We start from the raw sequence: 22399 nt of genomic DNA on the forward strand, positions 1-22399 counted from the left end.
AACTCACATACATACATACATGAACCCTGAAAACTTTTTTACACTCTTTTATTGGGCAGTCGTGTAAAAATATCATCGACGTAGGACAATGTAAAGCTGAATGGTCAAAGGACTCAGTTGGCTGACTGTAGAGTTAGATCATAGATGGAAGTTAGTCTAGAGTCTAGACTCTAGAGCTAGAGTAGAGCTGATAGAACATTCTTCAGTATGAAAGTCTACGAACATTGCGTCATTATACTGTCGAATTCAAGAAAAGTTATTATCTACGTATACGAAAACCGGCCAAGTGCGAGTCGTACTCGCACAAGAAGGGTTCCGTACCATCGTAAAAAGTAAACCTGACACTTTTATGTAGAACACTGCAAGACTACGCCATACATGTGTGATTTAGTAATTAGTAAATTGTTTTTTGTGATGTAACCCAACAAATTCACAATTTTCGGATTTTTTCCTTTTGTGCTATAAGACCTACCTGCCGAATTTTATGATTCTAGGTCAACGGAAAGTACCCTATAGGTTTTCTTGGCAGACGTGACAGACAGACAGACAGATAAATTATATCAAAGTGATCCTATAAGGGTTCCTTTTTCCTTTTGAGGTACGGAACCCTAAAAAGCTGCTCATTCATCATCATCATCTCAACCCATGGCGGCACGAGTCTCCTCTCAAAAGGAGAAGGGTCGGCCATGATTCATCACGCTGGTCGAGTGCGGATTGGCAGACTTTACACGTCTTTATGGAATTTGCATGACAGCATTTTGCTTGCGATGTAAGTATATAGAATTATGAGAATACGATATAATATAGATAGGTGGGCATTCTAGTTACAGCGGCAAAATGTCTTTGAAGTAGTACCTTTGTCACAACGTACTCACCGACTGCCACAACATCAATTTCTTTTCTCTCAATATGACCCTAAAAAGCGACTCCCGAAAAAAATTCATAGTTACCAAAAAACGTAGGGTCTAAGAGACCGAGATTTTCGACTTCAAAGATTAACCCGTTTTTTGTAGGCGTGGGAAAAGACCCCAGGGTCCTATGGCAGGTGCCTACCACCATTGTTAACAGTACCAACCATTGTGCGCGAAATGTAAAAAGAACTTTTGTGTTACACAAAATACAACTCAAGTGCTTCCATTTTGTATAAAAATATGCTTTTGATTAACTGTTGTGTTTATTCTACGCTGTGGGAAGTTTTGAGGTTATTTTTATAATTATTTGCTGATTTAATGGATTGTCTTGTTTGTAAATAGGCTTCAGCCTGAGGCTACTATATTGTTGTGGATAGGTATTATTTTACTGTTATTTATTTTGTGGCTTTTTATCTATTTTAGGGTTGCTTCTATTTGAAGGCGGACTCCGTAGGCATATTTATTCTCATCGGTTGATACTTGATATTAATTATTTTTTATAATGTTAACGACTAGACGATACCCGCGACTTCTTCCGCAAGGATATGGGTTTTATTATCTGGCAGGAATTCTCTGATTTTCCGAGATAAATAGTAGCCTATGTGTTAAGTCAGGGTAGGTATAAGCTACATAATATTTCCATTTCGAATTTCAGCCAAACTCGTCTAGTAGTTTTTCGTGAAAGAGTAACAAACACACACACACACCTACAAACTTTAGCCTTTATAATAATATTATTATTTATTAGGGTGGTAGCTACTCAGCTTTTTAGCTATTAGGTAGGTATGTCCATCTTTGCCAATGCTGTGTAGAAAATTAGAATTAATATTGGTGCTAACCTGTAAGGCGTTTAGATTACTCGACATCAGCAGGAGAAAGCCCAGCTTTGCCGGCCCTAGTCTATGCTCATCGATTGAAAATAATACTAGCTAAGTACCTATCAGGCAAGTTCATAAAGGTACGAATCTGTCATTGAAAAAAGCTGGAGCACCTCTTCAATGTGAAGAAAAATAAAAAGGTTCTTTATCCAATGATATTGTGCTGAAAATAACGAGATTTCTGTCTAAGGCTATTTAAAAAGACTTAGTAAAAAGCAGACTTATTGTCGCTAACTTTGTATCTCTAAGTCGCTGTGAAAGCTCTACAGAGAAATAGGATCACGTACAGAACAAGAGCCGTGTAATAAAGCAAGGATTAATTCCTTTTTATAGCAAATCTTATAGGATTAAAAGTAGTTGAAAAATCGCTCATGACGCTTTTGTGAGTTACTATTTTTAAAACCGTGCGAAAATGTGTAAAATCCTCTGTTTTTTTTTTTACTATTTTTATCGAAATGTTCATTATCACAAAGTTTTGCAAGCCAGTTTAAAAACACTGGTCAAGTGCGAGCCAGACTCGTGGACCGAGGGTCCCGTACTTTGGAAATAAACATAAATACTAACTATTTAAGTATTTAGTGAAATTAGTCTAACTACCATCTCTAAAACAAACCCCTTTTTAACCGACTTCGAAAAAAGGAGGATGTTCTCAATTTGTCGGAATCTTTTTTTTACTGTGGCAAAAGTAAGTTGTATTTATTTCTAATAGCTGTTAATAATAACAAGCTGTTAATGTTAATATTAGTAAAATTGTTAAGTAGTTAGAGACACTTTTTATTTTCCTGAACCGAATATTTATTACATAAACTTCGGTCAAATGTAAATTTTGCTTTGCCTTTAGGTACAATCTGAAAGGAGACAGTGCTCAGTAGTGGGCCACCGATGAGTTGAGATGATGATAATGATGATCATTACATTTGTATAGCTACTTACAGGAAAGCAGTTCGGAAATCTGAAACTGGCAGCTCGAAAAACTGTGATCGCGTTGAAGTCGCATAACTATAGTATATTACATTTTCGACTGATTCTTGGTGGTTACATTACTAATTACTTTCTCAATTACCTAACTACTACTAGTAACTATTAAACCTAGGTACCTATACCTAATTTGTTTGTATCAAAAGAAAATTTCCGCCATAAAAGATAAAAGTAAAGTTCCCTTTGCACAATTTCATCATAAATTAATCAAAGCGCTGCGAATTAAATTTCACAATACCCAGCAAGCGTGGCCCATCTCCAGTCTCCACACATCCCTGAGCTTTCCACAAACAATAGCCTTCGTTCAATGAAATTGCGTTTCCTAATTGACGCCGCTTCCACCGTGCGTCCGACACGCGGCCTTTTCAAAAATATTAAATCCAAAAACACCCCTTTATCACCCCTAAACTAATACCAATACCGTCTATATTCCTGCGATTAACTTTAGAACAAACTTACTAAAGATTGTCAACCCTATTTAATCTTATATTGCAGTCACTGTAAACTCTATTTTATTGTAATATAGCTCAAAATTGCAGCATTTAACTGTAATAACAAAATTGTTTGCACAAAAATATTACAAAGTTATACTGCGATCGGTGACATTTTAATTGTTTATGATAAGGTTTAATTTGGTGTGTTTTTGTGATAGTGTTATGTTGGTGAGATGTAAAGCATGGTCGCCACAGGGCTGGGAGGCGGCCAGGCGCCCGGGCACGCGGCAGCACACTCCGCGGCCGGCGGTCGACGCGCGCGCACGTGTGCCACGCATGTGCATTGCGTTCAACAAGTTCCTGCAATTTCTAAGACGAATGGACACTTGTTTACATAATTGATTAATTAGAACATACTTTGTGACCTTTTTCAATAAGAGTTCTAGTAATCGATTTTTCATAAAACTAATAGAGTGAAAAAGAAAATCATTTTCAGAAGAAAATGAATACGAAGTGAAAAACTAATTGCGATTTTGTGAAAAGTGAAAATCATTGACATATGACGGTCTAGTCCATTCTTAGTGAACAATTTCTCTACAGAACCTATAATAATTTAATATTATAATGTGACATTTCAATTACAATGGTTGATCAATGATCGTCAATTTTCCGCATCGAAAACAATCATCGTGAAAACACAATCACTTTTTCCATACACATATAAAAGTGAAAAACACGTCTTTTAAAATGATTCAACAAAGTGACAAATAGTAAATGAAATACCACGAAAAGTGAAAACTAGACAACTTTGATCGAAAAAGTGTTTAAAAAGTGAAGATTTTTAAGTTTTGGAAATTCGTAACTTCGGAAGTTACATAAATGATGGAGTATCAGAGACACATGGAGCCCAGTGCTCACCAGCAGCCTCAACCCCAGGGCGCCCAGTGGGCCCCCCAGTACGGCTGGGGGCCCCCTGCGCCCACTGTGGCGGCGCCCGTACAAAGAAATAAGAGGAGTCATTCTGAAAGTGAGGATGATGCCTTCTCAGAAGAAAGCAGTAAAGATGCGACGTAAGTGTTTCCTATTTTTTTTACAGCTTGATTTCTCCTGCGCTGATGTTGGTGAATGTCGGAAAAGGTGACTGACTGACTGACTGACTGATCTATCACAGCTCAAACTACTGGACGGATCGAGCTGAAAGGCGTGCGAATAGCTATCACAGTTTGACGAATTATGATGTAGACATCCGTTAAGATGTGGTTTTTCTCTATCTCTATCTCTATCCATCTCTTTTACAATCTCTATCATATTCTTATTATGTGTGTGAGTATATTAGCCGTAACAACCTATAATTATAATCTCCACCAAGTTATGCTCAGTTTCATAGCCATAGTCAGCCGAGCTTTAGCGTTTCTTGTTCTTTTAAAGGAAAAGTTATTCGGTAAAATATACACACAGTTACTATAAAATAACACAGGCAATCAAACAAGATTCTAATAAGAGAAAAATACTTGTTGAAATAAGAACGCATAATTTTTGTAGTCGGTAAAAAGGAAAAGCTCCACGTTTCGTAGGCGAGTGCTACGCGCGTAGCTGCAGGTCTACGATACAGCTATCACGACATGAATTAGGTTTCTTTTGTTTTTTATTTATAAAAAGTGAACAAATCTCAATATTTTAATTTAGTACTAAGTAGTAGGTAAAAAAATGATTGAAATATTTTTAGTTTTGTAAATAAAATTCCTTACTGTTATACTGAAGTTGTTACCAACTATTAGTCTATTAGTATTCAAGAGGTCGGGGGTTCGATCCCGGGCACGCACGTCTAACATTTCGGAGTTACGTGCGTTTCATGAAAGCGATATTCATATTATTTGCGTTAATAGTCAAGGAACACATCATGAGGAAACCTGTGTGAGAGTTCTTCATAATGTTTTCAAAAAAACTGTCAATCCGTACTGGATCAGCGTGGCAGACTATGGCCTTAACCCTTCTCATTCTGAGAGGAGACCCGTGCTCAGTAGTAGGCCGGCGATGGGTTGATCATGATAATGATGAATTAATCGAAAGTATGACGCAATTTTCCTAACTATTTAAGTACATAATCAATCTAGACGTAGGACGCCATTTCAAATTAGTTTAGCAGAAATATTCCGCACGAATGTAATATAAAGAACAGGGTTCAACTTTTGATTTGATATAAAGGTCAAAAGTCAAACGATGGCGGTTCAAAAGAAAGTTATAACCTTTCACTTTTTACGTTATTAACACCATCTCTATCGAATAAAATACAAACTTTACTGTGGATAAATACGTTGAGTTTTGAGCTGCTAAAAGTAAATTTAGTATTCTTTTATATTTCTGTTATTTCAGAAATGTTTAGCCATTTTTCATTTCTGTTTACTTTTATTGGCCTTCTTACTGCGAACTGATGTCAAGTCTTGAGCTGCTAATTAGTATTCTTTCATATTTCTGTTATTTAAGAATATGTTAAAGCCCTAATTTTCATTTTTCTTTGCTTTTACTGACCTTACCTACTGCGGACTGACAATGAGAAAACCTAACTCCAGAAGGTCTAAATCGCCGGGTAAATGACGTCGCTTACGCATTTCTCCGAAGTCTCTGCGATATGTTTATCTTTTAAGCAAAATTAAAAAAGCAGCTATATCCAGTGCGTTTTGATGCGCTGTCCTGTCTGTCAAGTATCATCCAATACCTAATATTGGAACTACTCTCATTTATTTTATTAAGAGGATAGTCTAGTTGTAAATTTTCCAATTTTTTTTCAAAGTCCTGTAGGCATTTGCCTACATTTTATTCGATTCCACAAAATTTACAACTAGACGATCCTCTTAATTGAGTCGATCCTCTCGTATGATTCTTCCGTACTCTTGTCAAAGTGCTCTTATAAAGTTGGTACATTTATTGTTGTTTGACCAGGTCACCAGGCGGCGACTCCTGCCAGCTGATGACACGCAAGAGACGACGCGGCGTTATAGAGAAGAAGAGAAGAGATAGAATCAACACGTCGCTGACTGAGCTCAAGAGGCTGGTGCCGGCGGCGTGCGAGAAGCAAGGCAGCGCCAAGCTGGAGAAGGCGGAGATCCTGCAGCTCACTGTCGACCATCTCAAGATGCTGCATGCTAAAGGTAGAGGCATCATTCATCATTAACATTATCAACCGACAGGCGACCTTTTGACGGCCTCCGTGGCACAGTGGTAAACGCTGTTGTCTTATAAGTGAGAGGTCCCGGGTTTGATTCCTGGCAGGAGTTTGGAATGTTATAGTTTATAAATTTCTGGTCTGGTCTGATGGGAGGCTTCGGCCATGGCTAGTTAGCACCCTACCGGCAAAACCGTGACGGCAAGCGATTTAGCGTTCCGTGCGATACCGTGTAGAAACCAAAGGAGTATGGGTTTAATGAAAACTGCCATATCCATTCCAGGTTAGCCCGATTCTATTTTAGACTACATCATTACTTACCACCAGGTGAGATTGCAGTCAAGGGCTAACTTGTATCTGAATAAAATAAAAGAAGCGTCCACTTCTAGGCAAAGGTCTCTTCCACACCGCCACCTGAATCCAGGTCCCTGACACTCGTTTGATGTCATCTGTCCGCCTAGTGGGGGTCTTCTAATGCTGTGCTTTCCGGTTCAAGGGAGGTCGCTACTCTAGCAGCTTGGGACCCCAACATCTAGGAGAGCTCTCAACAATTACTGGGTGGGACGGGATATGAGCATTATTAGGCATGATTTTCGTCTTACTCGTTTTCAATTTTAGGCCCACTTATTGAAATGCTACGGCCATTGTGCATTGTATGTGGTATGGGCATGTCTTCCAGAGTCTCGGCTATAACTAAATTAACAACTAAGTCATCGCCAAATTAAAGGTACGAAGGTATGAGTGAATTGAGGGTAAAGGCATAGTAAAAGTCGATTTTTCTTATTTTATGTACCTAAGTAGGAAGAGAGTATGGTTGGTTAACTCCTCGGTGACATCAGGGCTCAGGCGTACTTTTAAAGTTATTAGACAGTTTTAAGTGAAAAGCTAGACAGGTAATTAAACTTTTATAATTTTGTATAATATTGGTGTGGATTATTTCCTCAGCATTTATTCTAAAAAATTGCCAAATAAATGTTCCCTTATGCAAAATTTTACAGTTAGGTACGAATTGAATAGAGCCTACCTATAACCGTTAGGACCGCATTTATACTGTCATTTGTACGTTTTCTAAAGAATCAATTCATTTCCGTTTCCTACGAATTAACAAAAATACCGTTACGGTTCCGTAAAAAACCTCAATTTGCTAAAAAGCAAAAGTATTTTACCGTTCGTTTTGCTTTCCGGTTTTAAAAATATATGATACTTAAATAAAAACCCAAGGATTCTAAATTTTTAAACGCTTTTATTACATTTTTTAATACAACCACTATTAGTATAAAATAAATTGCACCCGAAAAGCTTTTATATGGCAAGTTTGAACAATGTTGTGGAATTTTGAGGATTTGGAGGATCCAGGATCCATACATTTTCGCCCACGTAGGTACTTTTGGTCAGCAGCGGCTGTTGTTGAAAAGATAACTGACAGACAGATTAACAAACTTTCGGATTTATTACATTAGTACGGATCATCATCATCGTCATTATTAACCCACTAATATCATTGAGCACGAGATTCCTTTCAGAATGAGAAAAATTTAGGACATAGTCTGCCACGCTCACCCAGTGCGGATTTGCATACTTCACACAGCCGAAGCCCTCACCAAGACCAGACCAGAGACAATTTAGGACATATTAATTCCCAAATTGTCCTTGCCGGAATCGAACCCGAGACCTACCATTTATATAAGACTCATTTCTTCACCAAGACGTAAAATACTTAACATCGGTCCTCAAGTTTCTGCACATGTGCACTAATCGGGTCAGATCGGCAGTTCGCACACATGAGGGTCGTTATCATCTTATCAGTATGTCACAGATCCATTCCCACGCATTTCCGCCTCCGACAGGTGTTCGTGCAGCGAGCTTTCATCTTTTACTGTAGACTTTATGTTTGAGGTGATAAAGTTTAAAATACAATGATAAGATTATGATAAAGTTAGTTGTTGCGTGTAATGGATACATCGGATATGGTTAATGCAATATACAAACAGGGAATTGTATTTAATGGTGACGCCGTTAATATATCCCAATTAATATATTATTTAATTTTTAAAACTGAGTTTGTTGTGGGCTCTTCTCGGACCTGGGCGCGTTTGGAACCCTCGTAGCTTTAGTTTTAAGTTGACGTAATTAAGTATCACCACTATAATATCATCTTACAAATCTAACAATTCTAATTACCAAAAGTACCTACTTGAATAAATGATTTTGAGTTTGGGTTTGAGTTTAATCATCATCATCAGCAACCGATAGATGTCCACAGCTGGACATAGGTGTCTTGTAGGGGCTTTCACTCGCTACGGTCTTGCGCCGCCGCAATCCAGCGGCTCCCTGCGACTCGTTTGATGTCGTCTGTCCACTTTATGGTGGCTCTTTCAACGCTGTGATTTTTAATGCGAGATGCTTTAGAATGGTGATTCAAGCATCTTGGGACCCCAAAATCTATCGTAACTATTGGTATCCTTTTGGTATCGTGCAAAGAATAAAGTCTTCGTACGTAACTGGTTTCGTAGTGTGGCAAAATATTCTTTATACGAAACTGGTTACGAAACTCTAGTTTCGTAGTCCGTCGAAGCGGCTTTTTCGAACTATCTGCCCTGCACATTGTCACTTTAGCTTCACAACCCGTTTAGCTATGTCGGTTACTCTGGTTCTACGGATTTCGAGATATACCAAGCATAACTCTCTCAATGGCTCGCTGAATGACACACAATCTGATCTTTCTATCGACTCAAATTACCAACCTATTTAAATATATTTACGCATAACTAATGCCGCTTACTATCGAGTAGTTAAGCGTAAAAAATTGCGATGATGGAAGTCCTGCGCAAGTTAAATTAATATGATGGGTGCTGCATAATTAATAAAGCAACGTTGCTTCCGGCGGCGGCTCGGTGGTGACCGCGAGTCAGACCGCACAGATTGCGGCAATTTAGCCAAAGGTCACCGACCGCAGGAAGGAAGAGTCGGGTGGTTAGTCTAGCTAGCCCTTTAATTGTGCGGTTTACGCTTTATTTAATAACGATTTTTTAATTTTATATGCCTTAAACAGGAAGAGTAGATAATTTATTTTATGCAAAGGAAATAAAATTGGTTTCTATACGACTTTAGGAGATTAGGAAATTGTAAAACGTAGAAACTATTTAATTTATAGTATTTTGGTATTAAAAAATACATATAATTATTTAAATTTTAATCCATTCGAAAGACTGCTTCACTGAATAGGTAAATAGGTAATACCTTATTTATTTATTCAGTGGGCTGGTTCTATAACTGAGAAAAGATTTTTTTTTTCTTAAAAAATATTATCAAAAAGTATCTATCTGACTGTCAATCAAACCAATAATAAACTAGGACTAGGAGGTTCACGGTACAATTACTATAATATTTAAATAAATCTACAAACATAAGTATGGTGGTGAATGGAACAGTTCTATCAAATCCAGGGAACACGGAACCAGCTTATTTTTGTGATCAAATTGATAGACCTGTAACAACACACAAAAAAATAAAAAGTTCCAAAATCGATTAAAGTAAACCGTCACTATTGCCATAGTATTTAACCGTACCACAAAGGCAGTCTATTAAAGTATTTAAAACCGCATCAAAAGTATAACCTCCGGTCACAATAGTCACATTTACTAGGCCAGGTATAGGGTAGCGGGTAGCGGGTAGCGGGTAGCGGGTAGTGGGACAGATGGACACCTGGCGCTAGAAAAACTGGCAGGAAGTGGCCGATAGCCCCCGCCAGTGATATGCGATCTGACTTTTTGTACGTTCTCACTTCTGAGTAGTCTATTTTTTGGAGATCAAAATTTAAAGTTATCATAAAAATGTAATATGTAAATATATCCATATTCCATACTTATTAAAATGAGTATAGCCCAGTGGTTAAGACGTTCTTCCTTCCTATTCGGGGGGTTGGGGGTGCGATTCCGGGCACACACTCATAACTAGTCAGTTACGTGCGTTGTAAGCAATTACTACCTATACAGGGTGTAACCAGAACGCTAGCAAAAACGAAGACAAGTGATAGTACTGGTGATTGCTGATAAGGTACCACAAAAAAAATCCTTTATTTGGTAAAAGTTCAAAATATATCTATGCTAATAAATAAAATTGTTGCAAAAAAAACATTTGACTGACGCTAGAGGTCAACGAAAGTTTCGTAAATAGGCCACTCGAAGTCAATGGCGCATCGTAGGTGGGGCATTGGCCCGAGTTTTGCACGCTATACAATGCGGGTTTAAAAATACTAAATAACTACAAGGCTAATGGTGTAAGTAATAACCTATTGGCATCGGATTGTGTTAAGGTAGTATAATAATAAAGCTTAGTTTTTGCTAGCGTTCCGGTTACAACCTGTATATTTAGTTTCTATATAAGTAGTTATTTATTTAAAGAAACTTGTTAGTTTGTTACCCCATAGGTAGGTGTCGTCATCCAAACCTGTTCAGGCATTTAGAAGTACGTTAGAATAAACAAACTCACATTCATACAGCTGCATACATGAACTTCAGATTTCACTGATCTCATCCTTTTTTGGGCAGCAGTCGTGTAAAAAATACTAATAACCCTATGTGGTCAAAGTCGAGTGTAAAAACTATATTGTAGTAACAAAATGAAATAAAATAAAAAGCCGAACAATAGAATGTGTACCAGCAAATCATTAAGCGCATTCAATAAATCCGTAACCAAAGATTACTTTATCGAGTGACCCCAGTCGAGTCGGCAAACAGGGGTTGCGTGGGAACCGAACTTGCTACCATATCTCACTCGCAGTAGCCTGCGGAGGGCCGAACATCCCTCCGAGCAAATATACTACGGATTATTAACGTATGCTGATTTAACTTACAAATTAGGTATAGCTTAATAAGGTAGATATTCTCGTTTTTATTATTTACTTGCATTTGCTAGGGATATTATAATATTATATATTTTTAAGACATGAATACAAATAAAGAGTAGGTAGGTAAAGCATAATTGATAGCCTTTAGGCACTCGGGGATAATCTATATTTAGTGGAAGAATTTTTGAATTCGGAGATAGCCTCCTACATTCAAACTTTCAAATGTGTTCAAAATATTAGTGTAGAGTGCAGACTGTAGTGATAAACCTGCAGAAAGAAACCTGTAGAAAGAAGAAACCTGTAAAACCTGTAGAAAGAAGAATTTGAATGCTCAAAAAGTAAAAAGAGCGAGGTAGGTAGGTACTAACTACTAATACAATAATTACTTATGGTTCCTTATTAAATCAAAATCAAACTAAAGACTTGAAAAAAATACTATAGATTAAAAAATATTCCGATCTCGCCAGAAAGAACTCGCAAAAGATGCGTACTAAAATACCTACCCGATCACTGCACGATTTGACCAAATAATAAAATCAAAAATTTCCAACCTAATCTACATTCTCATCCCCCTATCACGCGCTCATTGTAAGCAGTGACAAGCGGAAATAAGACGAAATCTACTTCCAACCCGGGTACAAAAAGGGTTGCGCCCCACCTGTACACAAAAAAGGCAAAAAAAACCCGGCCAAGTGTGAGTCGGGCTTCGCTGTTTTGAGTTCCCGTATATAATCAACATATTTTGGGTGTCAAAAAATAGTTCCAAGCTAGATATTGCAATAAACCGTAAAAGAAACCCCTAAAAAAATGTGCGCTTGTTTTGTCATAGCTCCTTTTTCGTGTACGGAAGCCCCCCTGAGAAATAATTTAATTGAATTTCTAATTCAATATTCGGTTTTAAGGTAAATTTCTACACCATATACCAAAATTTTAGGTTTGCACCTCATTTCGTATACGAGCTACTAGAGACCTGTGACACGCGGATAAACGGACCGAGAGACTCCATTTTTACAATTTGGGTACGAAACCCTAAAAAAGGCAAGGAAAAAAACGACGCCTAGTCCAAAAACGGAAGGGAAGAAATAGCACAATGAGGTAGATAAACGATTGCTTAAAAATATCCTGCGCAGTTTCCTGTACTTAAAGATTTTATATTTTAAAAGTATGTTAGGAAGTCAAATTAAAAAGGCATTAAAGATTTTCTTGCAGATGTTCTAATTGTCAGAAAAAATTAAACATAAATGAGACTGACTAGCTAAAGCCCGAGACTTCGTCCGCGTGGACGATGTGATTAATTTTCCAGGGTACAATGTAGCCTATGTCACACTGTAGGTCTTTATTCTGTGTCTATGCAAAAAACGGCGCCAATTTGTTGTTCCGTGATTGAAGAACAGACCAATTAACCAACAACACACTTTAGCGATTATAATGTTATGGGAGTGAAAATATAGGTACTTAGTGATTTTATCTATGGTGCAATTGAAAAAAAAAATGCTGCTAAACGGTATTTAAACAGTAAAAATCTAAAAATTTGTAACTTCCCACAATGCACCTGCAGTTACTAATAGTCCATCTACTCGTATGTAACTGGGTGTCTGCTCTCCTAAAGTAAGTTGTTCCTATAAACTTTTTCTTCCCAACTTTTATACGATATAATTTGAACTCAAACCCAGACCAGATATATGACACTAATTCAAAGATATCCCCAATTTCTTTAGAAAGTTCTGGACTATCTCCTTTACAAAAAAAAAACTTATTCAAACTCTTTTCTTTGAAAGTACAAAAGCCAACACAATATTCCTGTGCGATAATTTATGCAATCTTTATACAAACCTGTGTCCTTCACAGCCCCTACCCAACAACTAGACATGGGTTTGATTGCTAATTTTAAATCATTTTCATTTGGTGAAATTATTATTTTTCTTCACAATGATTTCACAGGTGATTTTTCACGGAAAGAGACTTTTCAATTTTCGCACCTACAAACGTTTGCTACATTAATTTGACTAGGAATTATTACCAAAATCAATAGCACTGATATTTTGCAGGTTGGTTTTCACTACCTACTGTAGATTCGTTCGACATCAATGGTTTTCAAAAGCAAAATTTGTAATCATAAGTGCAAAAACTTTCTCTCCGCAAAATGTAGCAAACTTTCGTTTGCTACGTTTGATTAAACTAGATGTTTTCCCTTTCATACATGCTAAGTTGTGAGTGTTCTCGCTCGTGCGCTCTTTAGCTCAGTTCAATGACCGTACGCTCACGAAATTAAACAACAAAGCGGGATTAAAAGTATAATAATTTTCAAGCTGTGAGATTTTGCTTCGAGAATATTCACAGGCTACTGTAAAATAGCAAGTGTTACATATAAAAGAGCTTTTCACATGATTTTTCACATGCTACTTGTGAAATGGTCCGTCTTTACAAATAACCCTACAAACAACCCCCTCGTCCCGGTGCCCCAGTGACTTCATAGTAAGAACACGGTACAACCCCTCGCCTTGCAAGCAGTCCTTATTCAATACACACGATAGCGGATTCTGTTATTAAACTTTTTCCCCACGGAAGAACACCGGAAACAAGGGGTACTCGTTAGGGTTGTCAGACATAAGTTACCTTAAAAGTATTAGGATTTAATTTTAATCGATAATATTACCTACACAATTCGGCAACTAATTAGTAGAGGAAAATACTGATTAAAAGGTATTTTTAAATGATCTCCTAATTTTAAACAGGAAAACGAAACAAAACGCTCAGATTTACGCAGATAATTACGTCAAAATTACAACACAATGCTTTATTTAATACATAGTAAACACCATTTATGATAAGCAATGTGGTGTTGGACTGTTGGAAATCGGAATAACTGTTATTTACGCTGGTTATTTATGGCCGAAATTTTGGTTTTTTTTTTTTTGTTACAAACAGCATAACTCAGATTGAACAATCATAAGTCTATAACACTGTTGAAATTGACGGGCTCATGTATTTTTAATTCGCTTTTGTTTATTCTTTTTAATTTCATCCAAAAGATTCTGGCAACCCTAGCTCCCGTTAATAAAATCTGTCTCTTTTGCACATTCCTTTACAATGCCTCCCGTCTCTGTCTACTTGTTGCGTAAGAATTATAGCAAGGGAGAGTGCTATGAATGGAGCTTTCTTGTTTTCTTCAATTTAGGAGATTCTTTGTGTTGCACTTTTTATTCAGCGCACGCATCTGCATCAGGACAATTTATTTTTATCCTTATAGTTAAATTTAACCCTTACACTTTCGTTCTAGATGTGCAACCAAGGGTTGTAACTTTGTAATGACTAATATACAAAAGTAAGATAATGTTTTATAGGTTGTACACCTTTTATATTATCACAGTTTTGTTGTACATCTAGACTTCCAGACAATGCTTTAGAATTACGTATATAAGTAAATTAAAAGTAAATACGTTTTCTCATGCAACATTTTGGAGGAAAAAATTGTCGGCCCAACTTTACTTGCACCAAATCGTTAAAACAACTTTGAAAATAAAATATTAATGAATAGCTTACATTGATACCTACAAATTCGTCCGCGTGGATTTAGGTTTTTAAACTCTTAGTGGGAACTCTTTGATTTTCTGGGATAAAATGTCACTCTCCAGGTCTTTAACTATACCCATAAAAAAGAAAAATCTAAAAAACATATCACACTAATCTGCTAATGTAGCTCTGATGCGACGTGATTGAACGACAAACCAACAAACCAATATGTAAACCAAAAAACAAGCAAACTTTCGCGTTAATATGTGTAGTGATGGTTAAAGCGAAGATCCCTAAAATTACAAAATCTAACTCCGCCTCGACTAGCCTCTGTATAAAATAGTATGTTGTATTATTTTGTAACTAAGAAATTGTTTATCTCTCCAGGTTTGGACACCTATGCATACGACCCTCAACGCTACGCCATGGACTACCACAGCATTGGCTTCAGGGAATGCGCCGCTGAAGTGGCCAGATACCTGGTCAGCTGCGAAGGCCTGGACATCCAAGACCCATTGCGCCTACGCCTCATGAGCCACTTGCAATGCTTCGCGGCGCAGAGGGAGCTAGCGTCCAAGTCCAACTGGGGGTACCCCCAGTACCCCGCTGTACCCCAACCCCAAATACCCCAACCACAACACGGTTATGCAGAACTAAGGGATGCCCCCGTTTCCACTGCAGTGACGACAGTTCCTTCGATAGCAGCGCCTTTATCAGCAGCTCCTAGTTACACCCATTACCCCCCAGCGCCTCCAGCACCTCCAGGGCCCTCAGCACCTCCCGGTCACCCCGCCCCACCAGGTCCACACTACCCAGCTCCGTATCCTCACCATCCACCTCATCATCAGTACTCGCAGAACAGTTCCAAACCATATAGACCTTGGGGTGCTGAGTTAGCGTATTAATTAAGTCAAGAGTTTTGATTATTCTGTTAGTAGAAATTATAGGTAGTAGCCGCGAATAAAAACATAATACTTACATCCATGACATTTAAAATTAGAACTTCGGAGAAGTTTTCATTTTTCTAAAGAATTAACTATAAAAAAAAAGTAAAATATGACAACAAATGAAAAGGGCAACTTTGAAGTTACGCTTGCAAGAAAAATTTCGTTGCGGCGCCTTGCATTTCGGCGTGTGACGTCACGCTCGACGAGGCTCTACTGATAAAAAATTTTCAAAAGAAAAATAAAACCGACTTCAAAAACCAAAAACACTAAAAAGTAGAAAATAATTTTTGTTTAGCTACACATGTAATGTACCTAGGTATGAAGTCGAGCGAGCATATTAAAACAAAATTAGAAATCCAAGAGTGAAGCTCGCCCGACTTCATACCTAGGTACATTACATGTGTAGCTAAACAAAAATTATTTTCTACTTTTTAGTGTTTTTGGTTTTTGAAGTCGGTTTTATTTTTCTTTTGAAAATTTTTTATTTCACAATTTTTAGTGGCCCCACTGTACTATAATATGCTATGCCCAGTTAAAACCCTACTGTTTACTAAGCTATTACAGTGATCGCGAGCAATTTGCTCTTATCCATTGAGGAGTTCTGTTCTCCATCTCCGAAGATATTCATCAGATCTTCACCAAATTTATATGAGACCACCTGCACAGTATACCCTTTCAAACAAAAAAAAAATTTTCCAAATCGGTCCAGGGGTCTTTGAGTAATCGGGGAACATACATAAAAAAAAAAAAAAAAAAAACGATCCCGACGAATTGAGAACCTCCTCCTTTTTTGGAAGTCGGTTAAAAATGAATCAATTTTTGGTACCTACTTATAATTTCTATCCTTTCAAAAAATATGTCCATTGTTGTGTAGATCTCAAAGTTTAATTTAAAACCTATACTTTTATTTCAAGACTGTTAAAATTAGATATAATATATTTAATGGATAAGTTGTGTGATACCAATATAGTATATAAAGTTAGTTTATCTGAAATGTAGAGATATTGGGACCAAAAACCAAGCTTTAATGTTTATATTTAATGTATTTTACAATTTTTACGACGGAAAGTAAAAATACTCATCGCCTAACTAGCAAAACTAGTCAAGAATCCCATAGAAGAGATTTATAGGCGTCCGTAATAAAATAAGGAACTTGAAAAAAAATACTTCGTAAAATAATTCGTCCCTGTGGATTAATATCTAGATTTTGAAAAAAATAACTTATCATGGTATCTTCTGAACATGAAAAGCATGAGTCGAAAACAGATTAAGTAATTAAGAATTGTACCAATTGAAATTGTCAACTTATTGAAATCGTTGTGAGGTTTCTTGGGTTTCTTAGACAGTTTTTGGAAAAAAGTTTTAAGAAATAATGACTGGCAAAGTTTTTAGCAAATAACATGGTTACGGAGCTCATTCTTAAGCGTATTCTTACACGCACTTATAACCTATTTTTATACCTAAGTATACCTATTTTGCTAGTTAGACTTGAGCACATCGCACCTAGGTACTTACAAAAATTCGTTACGAGTTCAAATCCCGAATAAGCATCTTTAGCTTTATGTGAAAAATTAATGTGTCAAACTTAACAGGGCTCTCTCCGTCACTCGTTTCATACAATCGTAGTTCCAATTTCATTTGAATATTAAGCAACCAAAGTCCATGAAATTTTGCAGACATATTCTAGAAACTAACATCCGTGTCTGAAGTGTTTTAGATTTTTCTAAAAATATGTAGTTTTAAAATTACAGGGGCTCAAAGATTTGTATGAAATTTTTTAAGACCGCGTAACTTTGAAACCGAATATTTTAACAGAAATCTGGAAATCCACAGACACAGATATTAGTTTCTAGAATATGTCTGCAAAATTTCATGGACTTTGGTTGCTTGATATTCAAATGAAATTGGAACTACGATTGTATGAAACGAGTGACGGAGAGAGCCCTCTTAATGGTTCTTTGTTGGACAAATTAAGAGTTACATAATATCACCATGCTGTAATTTGTGATTTGCACGAGGTTGTGAAATATTTTTTAAATCGTGTATATAATATTTTGTGTGATTTTTAACGCATATCTGTAGTGTAAACCATCGTCTATCCATACGATACGATTGTGTATATTTTTGTAAATACTCGAACCAAGGTCGCTTGCGATTGTCGAAGAGAAAAATTAAATTATTTTTTTAAATATTTAAAACTCGCTTTTATTTCTAACAATATATTCATTTACCTTTTTATATGTTGAAATATTTTTTAGAAAAGTCTAGGTATTTCCCACGCGCTTTTTAACTAATGTAATTTGGTATTTTTCGTAAAAATGTGAAGTTTCAAAGAACCTTTAAAATTACACATTTTTACAGAAGTCTAAAAAACCATAGATACTACAGATATTAATTTTTAGAGTATTTATTTTGATTTAATTGGTTAATTCAAATGAAAACCAGACTATGTTTGTGTAGAAAGTTCTGGGAAGCGCGCTAATGAAACTTCTATTAAAACATTTTTAATAGAAAGCAGTTTTATATATAACTAACTAAATTATTTATTATATATAATAATACTTAATAAGATTTATATTAAATTTAAAAAACAAATGGTTTTGAAAAAAATAAAATTCCAACTGACTTTCAAATATACATAATATGTAATATGCTAGTTACAATAATGATTAAAATTAAGTTTATTTTTGACTCTACAGTTATTTATCTAATTTTCCAAAGTGTAATAAGTTCCAAGTAAAATAGAGTTTACATGGAACAACACGGAAGTACAACATTTGTATGATAGTTAATATGTTAATGCAATGATAAAAGGTAACGAACTATTTTCCATTTAACCCCCTTACCTATGCTTTGCAACAAGCTACGGTTAGCGGTTACAAATGAAATAAATTAGCAATAAGCACAGGTGTCGCCTCGGTACTCCGTGGCAATTAAAACTGACCCTGCAGATGTCATGTTTTTGATAGGGTTGGCACCTTCTGTAAAAAAATCCCAGCTGCACCGGAAGGAGGGTAATGCTTTTCATTTTCCAACCAGACTACGGCAAAGTCAATAGGAAGAGTTATGAATTTAGGAGTCTGTGGATGTATGTATGTCTGTATCTATGTGTGTTCCACCGTAGCAGCTAAGATACTGAGCCGTTTTTGATGAATGATTAAATCAATCAATTGATTCGCTATTATAGTCCGGTTGACATAGGCTGCAATTTTGACTAACAAAATCAGTATGATACATGTTACATGACATACCTATATCCATGTACCTAATCAAGAGAATAATTAAATAAATTTCGAAAGAATACCTAACCACTGAATTTATTCTAATTTTTTCTAAACTAAAGCATATAGTAGACCTTCGATATCTCAAAATGCGTGAGTATTTATAAGTTAACTCATATTGTTTTGTTTTGTATTCATTAAACTGAAGTACTTGCACTTGATTAAAAAAAGTCCATTGACCTATTTTAAACTTTTTGAGTGCGCGTGGCAACCCTGTGCGGGGTCCAACTGAATGTATTCCTCACATATCGTCCCACTTCACCGATTGTATGGGATATCGCCACCCCTGTGTTTCCCACGAATGCTATTCCTCTCGCACTTATAATTCGCATATAGTTCGTCCCTCTCGCACTTCCGTAGGGAGGCCGAGGGTGCAAAAACGTCAAATTTTTTCTACTATCGTGTGCGTGCCGTGTGTCGGTATGTTTGTGCTAACTTGTGTGTGTGTTTGTAATAACTTGATACTGTTCCTTCCGTAGTCGTGCGGAAGTCTCAAATAAACCACCTGTAGTTTTTTTTTTCGCTTTTTTCTTCAAATGCATCTACTGAAGTAGATGTATAGTAGTGAAGTTTGACGGCCGGTTAACCCAATATTTGAGCTATGTACTTATTCCCTCACGGGCAAAGTTAGAAGCAAGTTAAAAAACTAAAAAACACGACTGCCCTGACAAAAAATTAACTAAAAAGTTTTTTTTTTCAAAAACCTGGACGTTGGTAGGTATATTTAAAAAGATTTTTTCAAAAAATTATAGCCAGTGTCACTCAGAAGGATGTAAGAATTTCTAAAGATACATACACCTTACATCCAAATCTGTTCAGGCATTTAGAAGTTACGGTGGAATAAAGAACACACATATACATATTAGAAACCCTGAAAATAAACACTCAGTTTTTTGGGCAGTCGTTTTCAGGATTTAAATCGAACTCTCGTAGAATCACTCGTGTGTCTGTCTGTACATCCGTCTGACACAGCCAATTTACTCCGAATCAAGTGGACCGATCAAGTTTATTAATTTCTGTGACCCAAACTCGAACGTGAAAAAACTACATAAGATTTTAAAAAATCTTATGATAGAATAAGAAGTTCTAACCCCGGCCACGGGGTTCTGGGCTGTAGCCTAAAAAGAGCTTATAAAGACCCGCCCATGACAAGAACAAAGTCACGAGCATCATCTAATTAAAAAAAATAAGATAAAAAAAAAATCATCTAATTACTAGTAGGACTAGGTAGGTACAATGTAGGTACATAAATTAATTATTATTATCACATCAAATCAACTCAAAGTAAGTATGTACTATTGTATAGGTACCTGGTACACTCTTTAAACGTCTTAAATCATTATACTTAATAAGGAAAGATAAAAATAAAATAAAATGAACGGATTTTACATTTTTAAGGGAATTATTTGTAAAAATAATAAATGAACAGATTACACAATATAGGAGGAACACGTTCCACAAAATAAAGGAAGCATTATTATCTTTTCATGTTATGTTCAAACCATTTTTGGTCTAATTAGGCATTCTTGTTGGAATAATAACAAATATCTGCCGGCAAAAATTCCCGAAATTCTGTGTTATTGTTATTTTAGGCAAATACAAAGAAAACCTGTGTAACCAGTTACAGGATTTAGTTTCGCTAAGCTATTGATGCGAAACTAGTTATTGGGTTATTGAAATATTGACGAATATTAGAGGGGTTGTAAATTGTAATTTGTCACTAGTTGACCTGCCCCGTCTGTCTAACTAGTAGGGGTCTTCTAACGCTGCGCTTGCCGGGACCTTGCACCTAGCACCTTGGACCCTAATATCTAACGGCTTTCAAATTATGTGCCCTGGCCATTTCCACTTCAGCTTCGCAACCCACTAAGCGATTTCGGTTTCTCTGGTTCTCCTACAGATCTCCACATTTAGAATTTAGCAGAAGCACGTTGAAACTAAATAGGTAAGTAAGGTAATATGATAGGTAAATAAAAGAAAGTTTAATTTTTAATCAATCTTTATTTATTATTTACAATACGTACCTATAATAAATTACATTTCAATGTATTATATTTAGGAATTAACTTATTATTTATTCTAGATTATAATAAAATTTATTTGAGATCAAAACACTATCTGCCTTATAATACGGCCTTACAAATAAAAACCTGAAAAAATTCCGTAAAAAAAACTTTCAAAACTTGTTCTTGTTAATTTATTCCTCAGTTTATTTTATATTGGTAAGGCCGTGTACTATATTATAGATTATTATATCAATATATTTGGTATACTATATCTAAGTATGTAATATCACAATAACTTTGGTAATCGTCTGACGACACAGAATTATAGGCGCTTGTAAAACAGGTAGTTTTTGGCAATTCCTTAATTATGCATATTCCACACGGAACAATTTGTCTGGCAATCAAATTGTATGTGAACTGAGATGATGACTATGTCAAAAATAAATTATTTCTTTGGAACTATTAAATAGAGGGTCTTCCAAAAGTCTTCAAATCCACGTCCACTATTAGTTTGCAACCATTTTAAATTATCGATTTAACTAAAAAAGTACGTCAAACATTTACGACGTCACATCTTTGTATTTCATAAAAGCTCCCTTACTAAGTGAGCGTTTCACATTTGATAAAAAGTCGCTGATTTGACTAGTACTTAGTCATCATCCCTAATCCCTACATTGGGAGTAAATAAGTTAGCAGATTCATCCAGCCCTAAGCAAACCAGAACTTATTTTTAAATCTTTTAAATCTATGTGTATCATATATAATAATATGTGCTGTACCCACAGCCTAGGGTACACAATTTATCTACATACTGTACAATAGACAAATTACATATTTTGATACAAAGAATAGAACATATCCCACTTCAGAAAGCAGTCTGTTGAGAATAGCCGGCAAGATAACCAAAATGTATTTACTGACGAATATTATATAGTACCTAATCTAAATAATTATTTTAGGTAGGTATTATTATACTTGAATAACTTAGGTTTACACAAATTGTTGAATAATAATTACGAAATTTGTCATCCAAGGTTTGTTCTTGGGTATCATAACTTGTACCTACTCGTACTTAATATTAAATTCAAACATTCGTTAAGGTTAAGCTTACAAAAGAAAACCAATTATTTTCGAAATCATTTTCTTTAAACTAATTTGCTGAAGATTGGTAGGTAAGTAAGTTATAAATAATTATTTTAGAAAATTATTTTAGTTATATCATTATCTTGATCAAAAATCTATTACAAAACTTTGCTTTACGTTTTCATTTGAGCCAATTAATATTAGAGCGAAACTATCATAGAAAAAATTAAAAAAATATCGTACCTCATACGCAATCTTAAAATACCTACTTAAAATTACATTAATTGTGTAAAAGGAAAATTTTAAGGAATAAATGTGAAATACTTCACACATAAGTATACATACTTATAAGAGTA

General features: G+C 35.8%; 1 protein-coding gene across 1 annotated transcript; it reads left to right on the forward strand.

Moving 5' to 3' along the window:
- The first annotated feature begins 4073 nt into the window (after window positions 1-4073).
- On the forward strand, window positions 4074-15856 carry LOC123875899 (hairy/enhancer-of-split related with YRPW motif protein). The gene is made up of 3 exons (XM_045921986.1): window positions 4074-4271; window positions 6142-6350; window positions 15114-15856. The coding sequence occupies exons 1-3, from the start codon at window positions 4081-4083 to the stop codon at window positions 15629-15631; spliced, it is 918 nt and encodes a 305-aa protein (XP_045777942.1). The 5' UTR covers window positions 4074-4080; the 3' UTR covers window positions 15632-15856.
- The last annotated feature ends 6543 nt before the right edge of the window (window positions 15857-22399 follow it).

The sequence above is a fragment of the Maniola jurtina genome, chromosome 2 (genome assembly GCF_905333055.1).
Source record: "Maniola jurtina chromosome 2, ilManJurt1.1, whole genome shotgun sequence".
NCBI lineage: Eukaryota > Metazoa > Arthropoda > Insecta > Lepidoptera > Nymphalidae > Maniola > Maniola jurtina.

What these genes read in the sequence shown, in the direction of transcription:
- LOC123875899 (XM_045921986.1), top strand. Translation starts at nt 4,081, where the DNA reads ATGATGGAGTATCAGAGACACATGGAGCCCAGTGCTCACCAGCAGCCT. An exon ending in GAAAGCAGTAAAGATGCGAC is followed by an intron (nt 4,272 to 6,141) that starts GTAAGTGTTTCC and finishes TTGTTTGACCAG; the next exon opens with GTCACCAGGCGGCGACTCCT. An exon ending in CAAGATGCTGCATGCTAAAG is followed by an intron (nt 6,351 to 15,113) that starts GTAGAGGCATCA and finishes TTATCTCTCCAG; the next exon opens with GTTTGGACACCTATGCATAC.